At 33.3% G+C, this 22,438-nt stretch overlaps 2 protein-coding genes across 2 annotated transcripts; both read right to left on the reverse strand.

Moving 5' to 3' along the window:
- Positions 1–9,786: 9,786 nt before the first annotated feature.
- LOC107477265 (scarecrow-like protein 23) lies at positions 9,787–11,939 on the reverse strand. Its single transcript, XM_016097249.3, has one exon. The coding sequence runs from the start codon at positions 11,598–11,600 to the stop codon at positions 10,236–10,238; it is 1,365 nt and encodes a 454-aa protein (XP_015952735.1). The 5' UTR covers positions 11,601–11,939; the 3' UTR covers positions 9,787–10,235.
- A 2,172-nt stretch (positions 11,940–14,111) lies between these two features.
- LOC107477266 (uncharacterized) lies at positions 14,112–22,438 on the reverse strand. The gene is made up of 7 exons (XM_016097250.3): positions 22,374–22,438; positions 19,408–19,510; positions 16,007–19,189; positions 15,636–15,878; positions 15,358–15,516; positions 15,012–15,167; positions 14,112–14,608 (listed from the first exon to the last, which is right to left on the reverse strand). Exons 2-7 carry the CDS (start codon positions 19,489–19,491, stop codon positions 14,375–14,377), a joined length of 4,059 nt encoding a protein of 1,352 aa, XP_015952736.1. The 5' UTR covers positions 19,492–19,510; positions 22,374–22,438; the 3' UTR covers positions 14,112–14,374.

Below are 22,438 nucleotides of genomic sequence, written 5' to 3' on the forward strand. Positions count from 1 at the left end.
GTAGTGAAGAACACCAGGTTTATGAGAAGTGACCGCAGAACTCTACGCGACGGACGCCGAGCAGAGGAGACGCGGCGACAAGGGAGCTCAGCGAAGAACTTAGGACAAGGTGTGAGTGTGGTACAATGTCAAGGGTTATTTTGGAATTTTACAAAAATTGAGGTGTCTTTAATTGGGTTTTTAACTTTAATAATGAGAATATTCGCTTTTTTAATAGAATATTCTGTTATTTTAAACGTTTTTGTCACGGTAAAGACGAAATTGAAAATAAAATTATGGTATAGAAACCTAATCGAAAAGAAAAAAATATAAGAATCTAATTAAAAATTTGGTAAAACTATAAGACCTGAAAAATAATTAAAGTTATATTTAATTATCACAGCAAAAATAGTTCCTTTTGTAACATGATTTTTATATGCTACTTAAAAGTTTACAGCAAAACTTTTTGCAGCAGTACCTTTTGTTTGTCACGACTTTTTTTGTCAGCAACAGTATATTTTTAGCAGCGAAAAATATCATTAGAAAATATGTTATTTTTATTAGTAATGTTAAAAATATAATTTTGTGGACAAAATTAAAATATAATCCAATCACCAAGAACATAATGCATGTCTAGAAGTGGTAACATACACTCTATCCGCAGGTACCCAATCCTATCCAATTCAGTCGAATAAGGTTATCAATCCGATTTGCTATGGGTAAAGTTGAGTACGAAGTGTTGAACTAATGACCTCTCACTTAGTGCAAAAATTTTATACCATTAGACCAAGATCCTCAATTAATAGTTAAACATCTATAAAAACCAATTCTGTTTTAATGATACAACATTTATCACACATTTTATTTGTATTTGTATTATTAATTTGAGCAAAGACTTTTATGTAAAATTGAACATTTGATAGTTATGTTGTTTATGGGACGATTGTGTTGTTTGTATTTGATGGTTTCAGTGGCTAAGAGAAGGAGGGTTGAATCTTTGCCCCCTTTTTGTTTGATTACACTTGCTGATCTTTTGAGGAGACTTTTTTATTTTTGTCTCGTCCCTAGCCACGAGACTTTTATTTTTGTCTCGTCACTTGGCACGAGATATTTTTTTTAGTTTTAGCTCCTATGCAGTAGAAACATAAATGAAGTAGAAGAGAGAGAAAATTACACCCAGATATATTCTGGTTCAGCTGCTAAGTGCAGTGCAGCCTACATCCAGTCTCCATCACAACAATAATGGAATTTCCACTATAGTCTTCTTGATTACAGACTGTAAATTGCTAACCCAACTTACAAGGGGATTCCCACAAAATCATGAAACATAACACAGATGTACAAAGGAACTCTAAGGACATCTATGGCTTTTTCTTTTAATTTTGCACTCTCTGCCTTTTTTTGCTCTATGGCTTTTTCATACAAACCTCACTATTTGTCTTTTTCCATGAGACTCAAAGACATGACAAAATTAAATAGAAAAATACAAAACAGAATACATTGAAGGAGAAGAAAATCTGTAAGCTTAGGTAGTTATGAAAATTTTGTGCCTTGCACTCTCACTGCTTAGTTCTAACTCCTTGAATCAAACTGTGACTGTTCACCCCTTTTATAGAGAGGAGAAGCCTTCACAGTTGAAACAAAAACCAAGCTTAACTTCTTTTCCTTCACACATAACCGGTTCGGCCAGAAAGAGAGAAGAGGTAACCCATGCAAAATCCAACATGCAAATACCTCTAGTTTTTCCTTGGTCATCATCCTTCATCAATCTGAGTGCTCCATCCTTGGCTTGCTCTCCAAGATGAACTTCTGGCCCTTGATGCTTCGTGATGATGATGACTTCATCTGCTCTAATCTCTGCCTCTTTCATCACGTAGCCACCCTAACTACCTTCTGTGGTGGTTGAGCAAAATCAGAGACAAGCCATCTCTCCAAGAATCTTCACCTTGCTGGCCGAAATCTTCTTCAACCATTTTTGGTATGGAGAAGTTAAGATCCCATCACAAAATCTTTCCACAAGTGATAAGAATCTCAGTCACAGCATACTTTTTGTTTTCTTTTTCTTGCCATCATTGAGATGGTCTTGTAGCGTGCTCTTCCTTCATTTCGGTAGTTAAGTTTTGCTTTCATAGTTTGATGTGTAATAATCGAAGAAGAGAAGGAAAGTGATGAGAGAGAAGAGAAAATGTGAAGAAAAGCAATCAAGTGTGTTTGAATAAATTAATTAAAATGAGTTACTTTTACTTTTCTTGCTAGAGTGGCGTGTAGCATTAAACACATCAATCATGTCACTCATATTCTCTCTCTCATTTATGTTTCCAATGCTACCAAGTTAAATTTTGAAATCCATTCTTAATGAAAAATGGAATCCGTTGAAAGGCACAAGGCAAATGATAACATTTGCTTTTCTGATGGATTTTTTTGGATCAAGCATTGGATCACTTAGCATAGATTATAGTTGGGTTTTAGAGCAATGAGATTTATTCTGGCCCAAAAAATAATTCAGCTCCAATAATCAGAGCACTTTTGTATCAAAGTTGAAGGTTTTTATAAAGCATTTGGGCTTGTAACATTTTTTTATTTTCGATCCAATGCTAAAACTGCATAGCAAAACTTAACTTGATCACCATATATGAACTAATATTTTTGTAAATAATTAAATTAATAATGTTTAGTCATCACAAATGTTAATTTAGAATTTTTCAAACTCATCAATATTGAATCTTTAATTTGCATGCTCATTAAGTTATATAATAATATTGTATATTTATAAAAATCTACTAATAAGATTGGATACCCACATATTGACACATATTGACTGTAGATAAAATTAGAATTGAATTGTTCAATTTGTGGATAAAATAGGTTAAATTTTAATAACAAATTTAGCTTTGTGATAGAATTAAGATTGGATTTAAACTTTATCCTTTTATGAGCACCTCTATGCATGTCATCTAATATAAAAAAAAAAAATATAACTTTTTTTTATCTTATGCTACTCAGACATTTTACTATTACTAATTTACTATGGATTCTTAATTCCAATTTTTAGACAACCTAAATTTCAAATTCTATTGACTAATACAATATAATGAAACTGTGAAAGGCTAACGTATCTTCCATTTGTGCCAACTGCCCAGCCACAACGACAATTTTTCTTCCTTGAAAATGCTGGAATCATTCATAATATCAAAGCCCATATGAGTAATCCAATGCAATCTGATCTCTATAGTTTTGTGGTCAATGATGGAAAAAAATCGTAGTAGGGAGGAACGGGCTATAAGGTCAAATTTTCTAATTCAAATCCATCAAGTTCAAGCCAAATAATATATAACGGAATCTAATACTTCCACATTCACATGACAGCAGTCGAAGTTTTGGATGAACAGCAGCATTACCTGTCACACTAGGAGTTGCACACGAGTTCAAAATAAGAAATATAGAATCTATAGTAATAGTAGTAATGTGTACGTGTGAATGGGGTACGTGTTGTATAAGACCCAAAAAAAAAAAAAAAAAAAATTTGTTACCATTGACAACACAATTGACTATTTAAAATAGGTGATGAATTCTATCAATTTTTTTTTTAAATAAAAAATAAATCATTCCTGGTGATATATTTGATGATTATTGGATTAAATGAGTTAATTTTATCATGGTTAATAATAGTGTCATTACTTCTCTTTATCGTGTTACAAAGAGAGAGGTGTGGGATTTAGTGGGTGATTGTAAAGATATTAGTTTTTTTACTAGCAGAAGCACATACTGCTCAGTAAAGTTCAATGTCTATGAATAGCATTGTACAGCTAAAAATTCTTCTAATAATTTTTATAAAAGTCATATCTTGGTTAATTGATTAAATTATTATAACTTAAATTAAATTAATATATAGTTATTGTTGATCATGATAAGCCACTCTATTTCACTCAATAGTTATTAAATATGTCATAAGAGATTACAAAAAATAATTTATCCTTTATTTTAGAAAATTAAAGATTGAAAAGAATTTACTTTTAAAATAAGGAGATTTTTTTCGTTATTTAAAAAAAGTGACATACATTAATTATTTTATATAACTTTTTCAATTTTTTTACGTTATTTTTAATCCGCAAGTCAAAAATTAATTCATCAAAAATTTTGATTTCAATTAAAGGTTTACAAATAATAAATTATTGCATTTATAAAGGGAAATTCGAATTTTAATACTAATTTAAGTGAATAAGTGAACTAAATATTTGACCAATCTAAATTAATTATTCTTATTATTATTATGGTAATACTAGATAAACAAAAAAAATTAATATTATTTTATTTAACATTTATTAATTCTAATAACAAATAATAAATACTAAATAAGATAAGTTAGTATTATTTTTGGCTATTTTTTTATTACTAAACATTTCCAATGTTCTTATTAGTTGTGTATGGATGGAAACTTCTGGGAGCATGCATAGCTTGGTTAATAGATATATGGGTCATACCAGATGGCTTACGCTACATATGCCTTTCATGAAATTGGTTGACTGGGCACATTAAATTTCAGGCCATGGATTCTGAGCATGTGATTCTTCCTTTTGAATTTTCACAAGCTTATCACGCTATGCATGTCAAATTTCTACACCTCTAATAATAGTATTGAATTGAAAAATTGGCCAAGAAGCACAAATTCCATCACCAAAATGGTCCATTATTGGGCTTAAGATTAAAATATGTTAGGACCACCAAAAGGCCAAAGCACAAAGCTATGAATTAAGACAAACTTTGGTAGAACAGAATTAGAGACTTGTCTTTTTTATGGGACTCATTAGCTTCGTACAATGGACAAAAGAAAAGAGCCTGCAATTTTGTAAGTAATTCCTTAGTTAGTTAAGGGAATGATATTTTGGCATTACTTGAGCATGAAGCTCTAATAAAATGCTTGATGCTGCTGAAACAAACACCAAGATTGTTCATTGGTGGGAAGTGAACAGAACCAAACAATACCATATTCTTTAAATAAAAAACAAATTATTATTATTATTATTATTATTATTATTATTATTATTATTATTATTTCTTTCGACTAGTCAAACTAAGCTAAGGATTAGATCGTTGACTTTTATTTAAAAGTTTACTATTGATTAATGGGATGTTGCATATACAAGTTGAGATTTAGATTTTCACATTTGTTTAAGTTAACTAGTTGATCAATCGCAATTGTTATAATATATTGAATAATTACCTAAATCAATTCCTAAAATTTTTAAAATTAGGCACTTTAGTTCCTTAAGTTTCAAAATACACAAAGCAGTTCCTAACGTTTATTTGTCAGACAATATAGTCCATTTTCGTTAATCACTAACGGTGACTACTAACGCGGAATGTTAACTCGTACATGTACTGATGTACCTGTTATGTGTCCATATGTGCGAGTTGATAAATTATTCCCCAATGTGAAGTACGAAACGACTTCCGAGGCTGCGTTTGTTTCTAAAAACGTGATACAAAATTTAATGTTCTTATATTCTGTTTGGTGAAGTAGAAAAAATTTTGAAAATCTAATTTATTTTCATTTTTTTTCATTCAAAAAATTTGAGAAGAAAAATATAATAATATAATTATGAAAAATTAACAAAAATAATAAAAAAATGAAAAATAAGTTGTGTTTTTAGTTAGCGTCTCTGGACACAATGTCTTTATTCATATCTCATCTGTCAAACACGATTTTGTCTTTCTATATTCCCATCTCAGTATCCTGTCCCAATCAACAAATACAGTCCAAAAAATTTAAAAAATCTCAAAATAATTTTTAAATTAATACATTCTAATTTGTAAATTTTTAGTCTATTTATCTCAAATTTAATTATTTATATACAAAATTTTTTATGTATTTTTAAAATAAATTATTAATTAATTTTGAAAAATACTATTTTTTAAAAATGATTTAAAATAAATAAATTCATATTTATTTTGACATGGAAGATATTAATTTAATTTAAGTCAATTCATAGATATCATATTTTATGACCATTCTTTAATGAAGAAGAAGAGAATGAACTAGTGTTGTTTGAAAAAATATGAAAAATTGGGAATATTTGTACAAATGTTTATAAAGGAAATATTTTGAAACTTACATGCGACACTTATTTAAGCGGATTAGAGAACTAACCAGTATACCAACTCAACTTGGTTAGAGTTATAAAATATTATTATATGTGTATATGGACTCTACTGAGTTGAAGCCCAGTCAACCATTTTGCTTTAGATTTTTGTTTCTTCTAGAAAGCCTTTTGATTTTTTCCGGGAAAGTTAAGTTCATGGGAATTGGGATGGGCTTATTTTAGGTAGGTCATATAGTCATATTATTTGGATTGGACCCATTCAAGACAATAAAATCGAAGCAACTTTTCTACTTGGTTTTAGTTTTATTATTACGATCCATAACACGACTGGAATGAAAAAAAAATCCAACCTCAACCAAGAAATTAAAAATAAATAAAATAAATAAAGTTTGTAACAACTCAAGACCAAAAAAAAAGTTAGTAACAACTGAAGTATAGAACAAAAGCTATGTAGATTCGCATTGATTTTCACTATGAAAACTTTGGTACTCTGAAGCAGTGTTCTGACAAAAAAAACAGTTGAACTCACTTCAATACAAATTATTTCACTTTTAGTTTTGAGTTTGAGGAGTTAAACTCCAAAACGATCTCTGAGATTGGCGTTTTGCACTGAAATCGTTCTTGAGATTTCAATTGCACCAATTATGTCTCTGAGATTGAAAAAAATGCACCATAGTAGTCCCTGACCCATTTTTCATTAACGACGTGATGACATGGCATGATGACGTGGACTGTAAGTGACACGTGTCACTTCATGATTTGACCACATGTAATGGTAGGATGATGTGGTGACCAGTGACACGTGACATGCTGACGTGGATAGTTGTGCCACGTGTCACAATGTTATTTGGCCACGTGTCCAGTAGTGCCACGTGTCGCAACAGTATTCGTCCACGTGTCATCCATTATGCCATCGTTGTATATGCACCAAATTACTCTCTCACTTTGCATTAAGTGACTCATTTTAGTTCCTGAAAGCACCAAATTAGTCCCTTCACCAAATTTTTCTCATTTTTTTCTATAAATTCAAAATTTTCAATATTTTTTAATGCATTAATTTTAATTCTATTTTTTCACACGTTCTTCAAATAAAAGTGTTTTTATAAAATGTTTTTTCTCTTGTGAATACCCTAATTGCTGACTTGGAGTTAACGTGAACGCTTTTCAAGCATCTTCACTACCATCTCCAACCTCTTTCAGTACTTTTATAAAATATTTTTTTTCTTGCGGATACCTCTAATAGCCGCCGTCTTGGAGTTGACGTGAAGGTATTTTCAAGCTTCCCTCATTATCATCTCCGACCTCTTTCGTCTAGACTGCAGAGATCAAAAGTGGTAATGAGGGTGGTTGAAATGCCTTCAATCTAGCTCATTTATACATAATGAAAATGTGTATTTCATAAGAAAAAAATATTTATTTTAATTATTAATTTCTTGTTAAAAACACATTTTTTTTATAAAAAAAAATGTGTCTAATTAATCATATAATTATTTTTTTTATAATAACATACTTATATATTACAAAATTTACCAATATTAAATTATTAAAAAAATTATATATATTAGAATATAATTAGAATCAATTAGGATCGATTAGTATTATTTAGTATATTTGAATATTTATTATAGGAGATTACGTCTTTATTATTATGATTCTCTTAGTACCTATAAATATTCTTTTATATTGTATCATTGTACACAACTTGAACAGACAAGAATAATAAATTTTTGTAAATATCCTTTTATATATTTTTGTAACAAGAATAATAAATAAATTTATTGATACATTCACGGGTTAATTTTGCGCCTCTAGAACTTGTACTTGTTCTCCAGATTATCGATCGTATTCTTGTACTGTTGTCATATAGGACATTCCGTTATTTATTTATTGACTTTACGGTGGGACTAATTGAAACTAAATGAAACTTTTTTGAATTCAAATAGAACAATTTAAACAAAACGTAAAAGACCAATTTAATACTTTACCTTAAAATATAAAATATACATTATTAGTTAAATTATATATGTATTTATACATAAATATTATGACTAATTTTAGTTTATAAATAACATTCCTGTATTATAATAACTCAAATACAAAAAGCATAAAACATGGGGGGAAAATAAATATATACTATATGCTTAATGTTTGAAAATGAATATAGCAAGTTTAATTGTCATCTTATCTTATCTTCATAATAATAGTTTACGTAGAGAGTCATATTACTATGCAATTGATCAAGCATTAGGTGTGTTTTTGTGTATAGTAATAAGAATTGAGTTCATTAGAAAGACGGCTTCTTTTAATTTTCCCTCCTTTGATAAACATCGCCCAAAAAGAGGAAAAGAAAAAAGGATTTCCTCGTTAGGAGAAGCAATTAAGCTTTGACAGAAAGAAAGCGATTTATATGCGAAAAGTTACATGCATGCCATCACGTTCTTGAAAATAAATAGGTACACGGTAAATCTAGTTATTTCATCATCAGTGTTATTTTTCACTAATTGGTTTACGTGAAGAATAACATGATATATAGGGGGAGTTTATTTGAATATGAACAAATGAATGAGAAATAATGATGAGAATGAACACGAAAATTAAAGTTTATACTATATAAAAATACATATAACATAACAAGGCACACGGATACAAAACACAGATAAGATAACAAGCTAAGCCAGAGACTCTGATTTTAGCCTCGAAGTGTACAATAATTGATAAATACACTTCTGTCCATTTATACATACTTTTTCCATGCCATTGGTGTGTTTCGAGTTGAGACTTGAAACTTGTAGTTAATTTGTATTTATTTACTGTTCTTTTAAAATATGAAAAAGAATTTATGTGGTTGGTTGATAGGTGAAATACTAAAAAAATTAGAAATTGTAGGTGATTTATTAAAAAAAAGTGTTAGGAAATCAGTAAATTTTGTAATTTGTAATTATCAATTAGTTATTATTGGTGTTTTGAATGATGTGAGATTTTATCTAAAGATGTAAAATTAATTATTTTTTTTGTTGAATAAGTACTACTTGACCAGATTTTAATAAAAATATTAGTCTCCTAAATTTTTTCTTATTAAAATATGAAAGTAAATTGTAATTCTTTTATTTTAGAAAAATAAATTTGTTGGAGACAAATATATATTTTTTTTAATTTTTAAAAAAACATTTTTTAAAATTTAAAAGTACAATTCATCACATCCCAACAAATTTTCAGGTCAATTATATTTACCATAAATAATGAAATTACACCATTATTATGTAAATCACCTCTCACATAATTATATGAAAATAAAAAATAGCAAAATTTTGCATCCTTATTATAAAACTCCAATAATTAGTTATGCAGAAGTCGTGTACATTTCCATTTTCCAGCTAGAAAAGAAGATACATCAAAGAAGTTAGGTCCACCAATAAAATTGAAGTCTGGCCTTTCTCTGTGGTAAAGTAAATGAAATGAGTAATGAGCATTTGACCACTTACGTATATTCTGTCCTCTTTTTCCCTGGCCACCCATAAACCATTGTTGTTGTTACTGGTAAGTTTTCCACGCATGATACGTCACTCATTCATACATCCATCATTTTTTGAATTTATCCTACTCCTACCATTCCTCTTCTGAAACGTCACAAAACAAAAAACAAAAAAACCACTCATTGTTAATCTTTGACGCTTTTCTCTACCTTTCTCTCTTTTATGCCCAAACATCATCATTAATTTATTATTATATACTTATTATATTATACACCTAGGACCCATCTTCCTTGTTCCTTCTACTACAGTACTACTCTACTCCACCCCTAAACATCGTTCTTCTCCTGAAGAGAGTCAATTACATTAAACAATTAATAAAATTGAAATTAATTAATAAAAAAATCAATGAAGATAACCATGGACCATGGTTGCAATGATTTCTCAATTTTAGTAATTTCACTTAATAATTAATAATTTAATAAAGATTCTCTCTCTCTCTCTCTCTCTGCGCCAAACCCGTGTCCCGTTTATGGTCTGCAACTCGCAGCAGAGCTACGAGATGAAATCAAACCACTTTCCAATTCCAACCGTGACGGTTGCGTGCTCCCCAACGGGCCAAAACAAAGCAAACAAGGAACAAAGAGAAAAACAAATCATGCGGCTGCGGGGGATTCTCTCAATGTCAATCAGGATAAGTAACCAAATCCGACGGTTGCCAAGCAGAAGCGGTCAACAAAGAAAGATCCTTCCAACCAAGCTTGAGAGAACCGTTTTCCTCAACGAGGGTATACCCTCTCCAAGGGAACATCCCAAGGAGCAAACTAGCCTGCGAGGCCGGGTTTCCCCGAAGCGAAACGGGTCGAAAACCGACCCGTCTCAACTCCTCTCCCCAGCGCTCCACTTTAACCTCGCCGGTCCTCTTGGGACCTCCAACGGCCACGATGTTCCTGATCTCGCACCCTAGAAGCTGCTGCTCTACCGTGTGCCTCTCCAAACTGTCCGCACCCAAACCGTCTCCCAGCGCGTCGAACAACGCGCTGTAATAATGCAAAGCCTCCACGAACCTCGCGAGGAAGCTCCCGGCGTGGCTCAGATCCTGCTCCACCGTCGTGATCAGCTTCGGCCTCAGCTGACTCAGCAATCTCAACGTCCCTAAATCGCTCCCTGTTATGTCGTATAAGCAATGGTGCATCCAGTGAACTACGATCGCTTCATTTGGTCGAACGCCGAGTTGACTCAGGTCCGTGATGCTTCCGATTTTTCCTTCCACCGGATGAAACTCGAACGGCAAACCGAGCGAGCTAGCGAAATCGGCGAGGCGTCTTCCGGTGGATTCTAGAAGCTCCGACGAGGAACCAAATCCGGTGATCCGCATGGAGCGGATCTTCCTGGATCGCGAGGCAAGGATGTGGAAGAGTCCTGGCCATTGAAGACCTTGCATGATGTCGAGGTCGATGATGTGGACGCGATCCTCGCCGTCGAGAGCTTGGAAGATCGCTTGGTTTGCGGTGAAGTGAGAGAACTTGACGAGCGGCGACACTGAGTTGTAGGACTGGAACGCGTTGAAGATTCGCTGCGACTGAGTTAGGGTTACCGATTTCGCGGTGAGAGGTGAGTACGCTCCGAGGCATGAGCTCACCACGCGAGCCTGCAGAGCCTGTGCGAAGTACGCGCCGACGCGCTCCGGCGAGGTTCCGAATGGCGACGAGAGCTCCGCGATCTCCGGGAGGAGGTCGTTCGCGAAGTCAAGGTTGTCCATGGCGACGCACTCTGCGCATTGGAGCAGCAAACCGAGGAGCTTAAGGCCGGTTGATTCTCCTCCTCTGGCCTCCGCCACTTCCAGCACCTGTTGCTGCTGTTCTTCGTGGTGTCCCTCAGCTTCTCCCACGGCCTGCGCCGATGACTTCTCACCGGAGAAGTTAGCGCGCTTGAAGGAAGGCTCCTCGTCAGTGGGGGAATCAGCGGTGGCGTCGTGGCGGTCACGCTTGGTCTTCATGGAGTTAGGGTTTGGAGTAATAGGCGAACGAGGGACCAAGCTTTGAAGCATGATCGGTGAAAGAATCGAAAGCTTTGGAGGAAACTTTTGGTGGTAAAGTGACAAAACTTTGAGGGAAAGTTTTCGCAGTATGGATAGGCGGTTTTGTCAGATAAGAAGGGTGTGTTTGGTGTGAGAGAAAATAAAAACTTGTTTTTCTCTCTTTTGTTTATGAGATTGAAAATTAGGGAGATTAAAAAATAAAGCAGACAGAAAGGGTGATGACTTTGTAGTTTGTAGCCCAGAAAAGTTTGGGTGTTATCCTCTTCGGGTGCTCCGTTTTGTTTTCGTTATGTCGTTTCCTTCGGTTTTATATCAGCAAACTCTGCCGTTTTTATATTAATCATAAAACTCGCACATTGGCTTATAGGTTTTTTTTATTAAAAGCTTTATATGAAAAACTATATGTTTTTGGTTTGCGTTTTCTTTTTTTTTTTAGTATTTTATTTATTTTTATAAAATTCAAAAAGCAAAAAATAATAAAAATAAAATAAAAAATAAAAACGCAAACTAAACCTCCTCTATATTATTGCTATGGTCCCTCTAGATGACAGTGTGATAATTAGGGTGATTAGGGGATTAATAAAGCAAGATTAGTTTAGAAATCGCGTCATCTTTGGATGAAGATGCTTTGGGGAGCTTTGGGTATGCCAAAAACTTTTTAATTAACTCATCCACTTTTGTCCTTTCTGTATGAGTAGGACGTTCAGACAATGATACGTCTTGTTTTATCAACAATTAATTATCTTTCTTTCATAGTATTATTATTATTATAATATTCATAGCCTGATAATGACCTTTTAATATATTATTACTTGCGTTACATGGTGGCTTTTATCCATTTTATTCCATTAACTTCTTTTTCTAGCATGTTAAAGCTGTTTTTGATCATACCTAATTCTCTTTTTTCTTTAAACTCTGGGTAGGTAGTGACCCTGGCCTACATGCAAAGTTAATACTTGTGTGTTCTTTACCTCATTGTTTGGTATATAAGTGAACATTCTTCAACAAGGACCACTTTTTCTCCACTTACATTATTTACCTTTTTATCATAGCTTTGAGATTCACGTGACACATTTAAAAAAGAAAAAAAAAAGAATTAAAAATTAATTAAATCCTCGAATTGACAGCAAAAATCATTCGTGACAATCCAAAGGGAAACAACCCTCTTGTTTTCTAAACCAAATGGGTCGTGTCAGACAAATATTTTCGAGACTTATGTTATGATCATCGTATGATGATTACAATCTTTACATTGACTCAATAAAATAATGTCACCATGATCCATTTTCAAGCTCGGTAAAACCAAAAATAAATTTGAAAAATAAACGAACTTTTTTCTCGCGCGTTTATGAAAACATGGTCTCATTTAATTGATGATGATGATTAGCACATGGCAAAAAAATCGTATAAGATCTCTAGCAAGAAAAAAGCTTACACCGTAGTTACATGGCACCAAGCAGAGGTAGACAAAGAAAAGTGGTCCAGTTACCCAATTGCTTCTATTATTGCTACACAATGATGAAAATATGCATCTCATGTAACGATCCAGCATTTAATTTATAAAAATTTAAAAAGAAAAAAAGAAGGAAAAATCTCAATTACGTGCATGGATGGCTATAACTTAATTTCTTAGAACAGAGAATTGAGATAACTAGATAAGAGTAGGGATATGGATGGTACTAGATAAGGACTGAAAATAACATACATTATCTCAATTATAGTTACTATTCGGTCGAAACTCGAAAGAAGTGCTATATGTATTCTTAAGATGGAAGACATGGAAGTGTTTCATTCAAATAAAATATAAAAAAAGAAAAATAATTTATGAGATTTTAGATCTTTAACATATATGTGTATAAAGACATTCTAGCATATGGTCCTTCAAATTGAAAGTGAAACTAGTTAGCTGGATGAACAAACAAGACCAAAAATTTCGGGGGAGGTGTTAGGATTGGAGATAGTAATGACAAAAATAATAAAAAAAATTTTACAAGATGGTAAATTAAAACTGACATGATTGAAACATTTGTACCATTAAATCAAAATATTATGCAGAAGGATTCGATACAGAGAATAAAGCAACAAAATCTAAGTTGCTGTTGCTGGACAATTCTGCCAGAATATTACTGACTGAATTGAAGTTTACTGCAGTTTTATTTTTTCCTTCTCATCTTTACATTTTTATATAATGTAAAAGTGATACCTTATTTTGATATATTGCCTTTCTTTTTGTTTTTTTCTGTCATATGCTATAATATACAAATTATATATCGTTTGTATTTAAGGCATAGATATTATTTATTTATTGTCTTGGATTGAAATTATATCTTTGTTAGAAGAATGAGATAATAAGAATGGAATTCTAAATTTTGTAGTTATACAAATATTTATACCATATAAAAAACTATCTCTACTAAATATTTAAACTATTAAGTAGAAACTTATAAAATTGAAATGTTATTATCTTAGCTAACATTTTCAGGTAAAAGCCAAACTCTCATTCAAATAATTACTAAAAGATTAAAAAAAATGTTGAAATAAGATATGAATCAACCCTCATCTTCTTCTACACACAGGCAAGGGATGGGAATGAAAACAAGTTCCCTGACCAACATGAAGACTCAAAATTGAAAGCATGAAAAGAAATAAAGCTTTCAACATCATACATAGTCATAATAAAAAAAAGATGCATGAAAAAGAAAACAAAAATATCAAAACCATGATAAGTAACAAAACCAAAAAAAGTACATTCACATGTTTGGTGGTTGTTGATGATGTTGATCTTAGTAGCGCTTCCCAAGAATTATGCCAAAGATGATGGACACAACAGCAACTCCCAAAATGGACTTGAAATTCATGGCAGAAGAAGCATGGACAGTACTTGTTTGAATATGTGCCTCAGAAGAAGTTGTTGCTTCTGATTTTTTCTTGCTCTTTCTCTTTGATGGTGTTGAAATGCTTGATCCAATGTCCCTGGACTTAACTTCCATCTCTTCTTTAGGTTCAACACCCTCACCCTGTAACATAATCATCGAAAAGATTACATTTTCGAAATTTTTATAGCACATTTGAATTTAAATACACAGACATTCAATTATATATTCTTCTACCAATATGAGACACATATAAAACTCTTCCCTCTAATCATACTGTTAACATTAGTCTCTTGTACTTAAATGCTATGTTACTATGCCATTACTTTGACTAGTTACAATAGTCAACACACGAGCTCAATATGGCTAATCTTTCCCAAACATCAACCCAGAAAATCATACTTTGGCCTTATGAGGAGTTTGAATGATGATATTATTCATTTTATGCGACTTGCAAAGTTGAAATGGATGCAAATCTTGTCATTTCAGTTTTTTTTCTTCCTTTACAATTAGTTGGAAATAAGGGTAGGATCAGGAGGATAATTACCTTAGCTGATAATTTATCAGCAGCCACTTGCAATTTTTGTTCTAAATCTGTCACTTGGTTATGTAGAAGAGAGACTTCCTTTTTCTTACTTTCAAGTTCTTCATGAGAACTCTTCAGGGCTGCCTCTAGTTCCAACTTTTGAGATTCTGCTTCTTTCTGCTTGGAATTTCAAGGGGAAAAAAAGGAAATAATACAAGAAAAACACTCAGTAGTTTGAAATATTTTAAAGGAATAGCACAAAGAAAAGGATATTTTTAATGATTAAATGTCATCAAATATTTTAAAGTTTAGCTTGGATCGCGAAGAGTATATCACAAGTAAAAAATGCATGGTCTGATGGTTATACCTGGTTAGCAATAGTTTCCTGTGCAAGCTGCAACTCTTTCTCAAGCTCTACAATCTTTTCATTCAGCACATTTCTATCATGGACTTTTTGTTCCAACTCTTCCAGTTTTGAACTTAAATCGGCTTCTCTTTGAGAAGCAGCTGCTTGAACACTTCCAACCTACAAAATCGTCACATTAATTAGCACAGTTCCTTCGATATATGTTGAAAACTTATTTCTGAAAGGTACTTTGATTCTGAATTTTGTACTTATTTATAAATCATGAATTTTTCCAGTACCTCTTCATTTAATCTGGATTCAGCTTTTGCCAGTTGCTCTTCGATTTCCTTCAGCCGAATTTGCAATGCAGATTTCTCAGCAATCTCAGTTTTGAGAGTTGCAACCTCAGATCTCAAAGATTCTTCAATTTTTTGTTGTTCTTTCAACTTTTCTTCAAGAGCAAGTATCACAGACTGAAGTTCCTTCTTCAAATCCTGATTTGTCTCATTGAGCAAATTTTTCTCCTCTGTTACCGAAGCTATCTGCAGTTGATACATTGCATTCGAAGATGATTTCATAAATTTATATTACTGAAAAGAGATCATGAAGGAAAAAAAAAACTATATGAATATAAAAAAAAAAATTTTTTAAGTCCATGAATAATATGTACCTGTGACTTTAGTGTCTCGGCTTCTGCATTATGTTTTGTCACTAATTCGTCAATAGCATTCTTCGAGGAGTGTATCAGTTGAACCGTTTCATCTTTCTCAACTAGTGCAGCATCAAGCTTTGACTGTAAATCACTTAATTTTGATTCATATGATGCTATTTCATCATTAAGCTTTGATTTTTCCTCATGTAGTCCTGCAGATTCTTGTTCATGGTGGAGTGACTTATTTTGTAGTTCCTCAACAACAGTTTCAAGATGCTTTAACTTTTGAAGAGACTCTTCGAGTTCAGCTTTGTGAGATTCAGAAACCGCGGCTGCTTCTCGTGCCTGTTCTTCATGGAAGTTTATTTGGCCTTCCAATGTGTTCAGCTTCTCATACAACTCTTTCGCTTCGGATTCTTTCACAGTATGCCTCTGCAATGCTTCTTGTAGTTGTGATTCTACTTCGAGGATGCGAGTCGTGCTTGCACTGTGGAGTTCAGTGGATCTTGAATGTAGATCATTCAACTCAGCAATAGTGCTCTTCTGAGAAACAATTTCTTGAATAGTAGCTTCCTTCTCTGATATAGCAGAGTTCAGTGATTCCTGAAGCTCATCAATCTTGATTTTCAGTTGCATGTTTGTTCCAACCAATAAGTCATTCTCAGAAAAGGACTGAGAAATCTTCTCCTCAGCTTCTGTAATCTGCCTCCTCAAATCTTCATTTTCACCTTCCAATGAAGCCAGCTTGCTCAAACTCTTCTCATATTCATCCTTCACCGACGCGGACTGTTCCCCGGATTCAGCAATCTGATCCTCCAAAATCTTGATTTTCTCAAGCAAAGATTGAACCTCAGACTCCCTGTTGTCGAGTTTCTCTATAGCATCTTGGAGTTTCTGTTCAGAATCTCTGGTCAGAGACTCATGCAACAATTGAAGTTCGGCATGCTTCGTGACAGTTTCCTCCATATCTCTTCCTCGTATGACATGATTTTCTTCTGAAGCCTTGAGTTTCTCCAGTATCTCATCTTCTCTCAACTGAGCAGCCTTGAGATCATCCTCAGTGCTTTGCAACTTTTCTTGTGTGAGATTCAAATCATCCCTCACAATTTCCAAAAGGCTTTCTGCTTCGGAAAGCTTCTCATTCAAACTGCTTGAAGCAGCTTCTATCATTGTTCTTTCAGCTGCTGCTGCACTCAGTGAGTTTTCCAGACTCTTTTCCCTTTCATTAGCCTCCTGAAGTGTAGTTTCAAGGCTCGAGACTCGTGCTTGGAATGCATCAAGTTCTGATGTCAGAAAAGATATATTTTCAAGGTGCTTATTGTTTTCTGCTTCTGAATCACTGCATCTCTTTTCCAAAGTGCTTATTTGTTGTTCGAGCTCCTGAATTCTGTATTTCTCTGCTTCAAGTAACAACTCCAACTCATTCACCTTTTTATCAGCATCTTCCAATTTGGAATGAGAGCTCTGAAATAAATCTTCTAGTTCTCGGCTGCGCTGATGGTTCATACTGGCTCGATCTTCATGCTCGGCACATTTGTCTTTGGCTAACTTCAGCTCCTCCTCCAACTGTGAACTCTGTTGAGATGATTGGTTTAAGTCCGATTCGAGTTGACTTATCTTTTCCAAGTACTCCTGAAGTTGGTTATTAAGAGCATTCTTTTCTTCCTCGGCCTCTGTCAACTTTGAATTTAGATGAGAAACTTTTTCAGAGAATTCAGTCACTTCTCTCTCTGCATCACTTGTTTTCAGTTGTAATAAATTTAACTCTTGTTCAAGCTCCACATTCTTCTGCTCCGCTGCTATGAATCGTGTTTCCATCTCCCTCAGTTGTGATTTCGCCTCTTCTACAGCTGCATTTGAAGCCTGAACATGGCCTTCAAGCTCAAGACTCCTTTGTGTAGCAGTAGCTGCAGCAGCTCCAGATTCAGTATGGAGATCTTCTAGAGACTTCAGCTTCTGTTCTAGCTCGGCATTGTTTGAAAGCGCCTCAGATAAAAGAGAATCCGTCTTTTGGAAATTCTCATCTGAAAGCTTTATCTTTTCCTCTAAATCAGCACACAACTCCTTCAACTGCTTAGCATTATTGGTTAGATCTTGCACAGATGATTCAAGACCTTGTTTTTCTACACTGAGTTTAGTGAGTTCCTCTTGTACAGCCAGAAGCTGTTCTTCATGAGTCTTCAGCGCAGCTTCGGTTGATTCCCTCAATTTCTCTTCCTCCTGCAACTTAAGATTAACAGCTTCAAGATCAGATATCTTTTCTTGCAGTTCTTCCTTTGTGGAGGCAAACAAGTTTTGAAGTGCTGACATGTCTTCCTTCAGTTGTGTTTCCGAAGTCTTTCGCAGCTCCAATTCTTGGCTCAACTCATCTACTAGAGAGTCCCTTGAAGAGAGTCTACTCTCCAAATCCAATATCTGAGATTTTGAGTTTGTCAACTCTTCTTGGATGGTAGCGAGTTCTGCTGCAGTTGTTTTAAGTGCTTCTTCAACCTTCTCATTCTCAGCAATCTTATCATACAATCCCTTCAATTCTTCCTTTAGAGAAGCCATCTCATCTTCCACTACTTTTGTGCTCAATTTCGCTTCTTCTAATAGTCTTTCGAATTCTAAGGCCTTCTTTCCTTCTGATTCAGCATGCAAGCCACTTTCCTTATGCAGCTCCTCATACTTCCTAGCCTCGTCCGAAGAAAGCTGAAGCTCTTGCTGCAATTCCTCCATCTTCTTTCTTGAGCTTTCAAGCTCAAGGCTCACACCATCGAATGCTTCCTTCACGTTAAGAAGCTCTTTCTGCTTCAATTCTTGACTTTGCATTGCCTCCTCAAGAACACTCAGCTGCAGCTTATATTTCTCCTCAGCTTCAATAATCTGCTCTTGTAGTTTCTTGTGACTTAGTTCAAGCTCTTGGTAATTCTTTCCGGTTTCCTCCAATTTCTCTTTTGTAACCGAAATCTCTCCCTTCAACTGAGCATTTTCATGTTCAGATGTCTTCAAAGACTCAGCTAGCCTCTGCAGTTCAACTTGGAGTTCCTGAATCTTCTCTTGTGCTTCTAGAAATTCTCTGCTTGGAGGATCTGAGTCTGAGCTTCTTTCTGTCACCGTGTTCTCTTCCTTTTCGACTTTAATGAATTCTCCATCAAAAGAATTCTCTTCCTCTTCTTTCTTACCTTCAATCTCCACTTGAGGCAAGTCCCCGTTTGTTTCCTATTATAAATCATTCAAAGAAAAGAAAAACATAATCAGGAACTAAGAACATATTATTCATCCTGATTGAATTTTCTTAAGCAATGCTACTATAGTATTAGGTGTATCAATCTTATATGGATTACACTAAAATATCACTGATCAATGAATATCAGATAAAACTCAAGGTAATGCAAAACTTCCAAAGTAACAAATGTAAAACAACATAAAAAAAATACCTTAATTTTATCATCTTTATGATCTGTGTCCTCAACAGCTTTTGTCACTGGAACTTCTGAAACAACTGTTGTCTCTGCTTCCATGTTTGCTTCCTCTTAATAGCTGATCAAGAAGAAAAGGAATGATATGAGGATTGTTGTTTGTTATAGATTAGAATAAACAAAGAAGAGGGTTGAGAGAGGGTTGTTAATAATAAATTAATAATGATAATATTTAAAAATTGAGAAGTTGGATGATCATGGGACTCCAAAAGTAGCATACAAATAAATACAGCTGTTCACTATATAGTCTACAGTCTATAGTTGCTGAAGTCCACTGACATCATTTTCAATTTTCAAGGTGTAAATTCACTCATTGCAAGTTTGCAACAGCCCCTTATAACACATGACACAAAAAAGTTGGTCCAATACAAACAATAAAATCATTGGTTTAAAAAATGACACTTCTTTAAAAGTTTATAGAACTTGGATGCCTAAATATTGAAGAAGATAAAAAATAATCATCAAAACGTTACTAGGATTTTGTATTAACAAGATTCTTTGTCAGTTAAGTAAATGAGTAGAGTGTAGAAAACTCAATCAACTCGATAATAAACAGTTTTTTTATTCCTTTTTAATAATAAAAAAATTGCACACCGGACCATAACTCAAGACAAGTTGATAATAAGAATAGGAATTAGAAAAACAGTAAAACTAGAAAATGTTTGTATAACAATAAAGTCAAGTCATCACCAACTTAAATTGTTGCTTGGATTCAATGGTACAAATCTTTCTAAAAAAACGCCAAGGATCTGAAGAGCGAACCAACCATCAAACAGGTATTGTTAGATACAGATGTTAAAAGATTTATCCGAAGTTAAAATGAATATAATAAAATAATATATTTTTTTTGTGACTAGGACTGATCGATCAATTTGCTTTTTTTTTTTACTTGTTTTACAAATTTTTGACTTATTTACTGAGAACCGATTTTTATCATAAATTAGACCGGTTTGATGTTGCTTCCAAGTTAACCCCGGTCGAATCCACTAGTTTGATCGGTTCTAAGAATAAATTAAAAATACTATATAGACTTTCATGGCCATTACCTTAAAAATTTGTTGTGTCTTGTGGTAGATGAGATCAGTTATTTTATATTTTAAGTATATTCAAATTGATTATGTGAAATACAACCAAAAAAAAAATTATTCAGTGAAATTAATACTACTGTGCATACACAAGAATCTCTTCAGAACATTGTGTCTAGGAAACTGTTAACACCGGCAATATAATTCTAAGATCACAAATAGAAAGATTTGATCTGGTTATAGTAGCTTTCTGAAGATGTCACGTGGAAGAACCACGTTTGTGGGTCCCTATAATGCTGTGTTCCAGCTTCATCTCACACATAAGACATTTTCCATGTCCACTATTATTTAACACTATGGCTCCTGTTGTTTTTCCTTTCTTAGTCTTGGGCCTATTGGGCCAAATAGGCCCAATATTTTTGTTTCCATTTTCCTACTCTTTTTTCATGCAAAATTCAAATCTACCATTAAATTTCCTTAACTGCTAAGAATATTTTGCATCTGTAACGTCGGTTCTACGTGGAATGGGACCCATATTTCTAAAATTCAACAAAAATAAAGCTGAATGAACCAAGAATTTTGCAAGAATAAACTTCATTATCTGACATGTATTAGTGGGCCCAATTGTCAATGTTAGCTAGCTCACACCAACCAAACTTCCCCCTCTTTGGAAAAAGAAAATTAAAAAAATTAATTTGTTACCGTTTATATTAGCAAAGTTAATTAAAGTGCGTAATTTGCTCCCATTTATTCCATTATATGTAAATCAGTTGCGCTCTTCACGTGCATTTTGTTTTTAGATTCTAATTTGTGACTTCTTTTGTTAATTATTTTTAGTTCATGCAATGCATGTTGTTCAATAATTAAATATTCATATTAATACTAGTAATTATTTAGTAAAGTTAGTAACGTATAACAATAGTTAATAAATAATAATAACTAATTAACAAAATATTTTAGTCATGCAACAATGAATTGTATTTGACAAGCAGAACAAACTAAAATATTAAACCGCTCACTTTGTGAAATTGTTTTTTATATTAAGTATCTTGGAATTTCCTTTGAAAAGGAATGTCACTTAAATACTCCTCAGTCATTTTTTATGCAAAAAAAGACAAAGGTAGTAAATAGTTAAGGACAAAATGGTAATTGATGGGAAAAGTAGGGGTAGCTGTGAAAATTTGGAATCTGAAGTTGCCAACAAACACCAACGCTGGCAAATGGCAATAGTTGATTAATATAGACTTTCAATTATTTTTCTAATCTTTACTTTACTTCACTTTACTTTGCTAACAGTAATAAAGTTTTAGGTCCATTTGATTTATGTTCATATTAATTAATATAGCATTAATTTTTATTAATTGTGATCTAAACGGCTTTCAAACTCAGAGAAACAAAAAAATAAAAAAATGAGTACCTAACGCCGGAGAAGGCTCCTAGATTTGTTTGTTTTGTAAAACTGCATAGAAGCGTTTAAACAAAATCGGCAAAAAACTTTACCAAAATCATCGATCGGTCTACACGGAGATCAGATATGACGATCAAATTCAAGAGAAATTATTTTGATTTCTTCAAACTTCACATAATAAACCAAAGAAAAATAGTATAATCCGAGCTCAAAATTCATGCGTTAACCAATAATAGAACAATGATCAAAGAGTAGCTCAAAACTATAACAATTCATATCATCATATATAATTAATATCTGATCCGAATAAATAATAACAAACATGAAACGATCAAGAACACATAAGAGTGTATGTTTGTTCATTCAATCAAGTAAGCATGATCAATGGCACAAATATACAGCAATCTAATTATGAATACAGAGAGAAAATAAAAAAGAAAGCAGAAAAGAGAAAAAGGAAAAAGCAGAGGAGTGTAAGAGAGAATTCTTGCCTGAGAGAATTGAAGAAACAAAAAGCTGAATTGCTTTGCTTTTTTTTTTTTTTTGCTTGCAGGAA

This window comes from Arachis duranensis, chromosome 3, assembly GCF_000817695.3.
Source record: "Arachis duranensis cultivar V14167 chromosome 3, aradu.V14167.gnm2.J7QH, whole genome shotgun sequence".
NCBI lineage: Eukaryota > Viridiplantae > Streptophyta > Magnoliopsida > Fabales > Fabaceae > Arachis > Arachis duranensis.

Bases quoted from the DNA above. Each gene is read 5' to 3' on its own strand.
- LOC107477265 (XM_016097249.3), bottom strand. From the start codon at position 11,600: ATGCTTCAAAGCTTGGTCCCTCGTTCGCCTATTACTCCAAACCCTAAC.
- LOC107477266 (XM_016097250.3), bottom strand. From the start codon at position 19,491: ATGGAAGCAGAGACAACAGTTGTTTCAGAAGTTCCAGTGACAAAAGCT. The intron at 15,879-16,006 runs GTACATATTATT...TATCAACTGCAG, and splicing joins CCGAGACACTAAAGTCACAG to ATAGCTTCGGTAACAGAGGA. The intron at 14,609-15,011 runs GTAATTATCCTC...ATTATGTTACAG, and splicing joins CTGATAAATTATCAGCTAAG to GGTGAGGGTGTTGAACCTAA.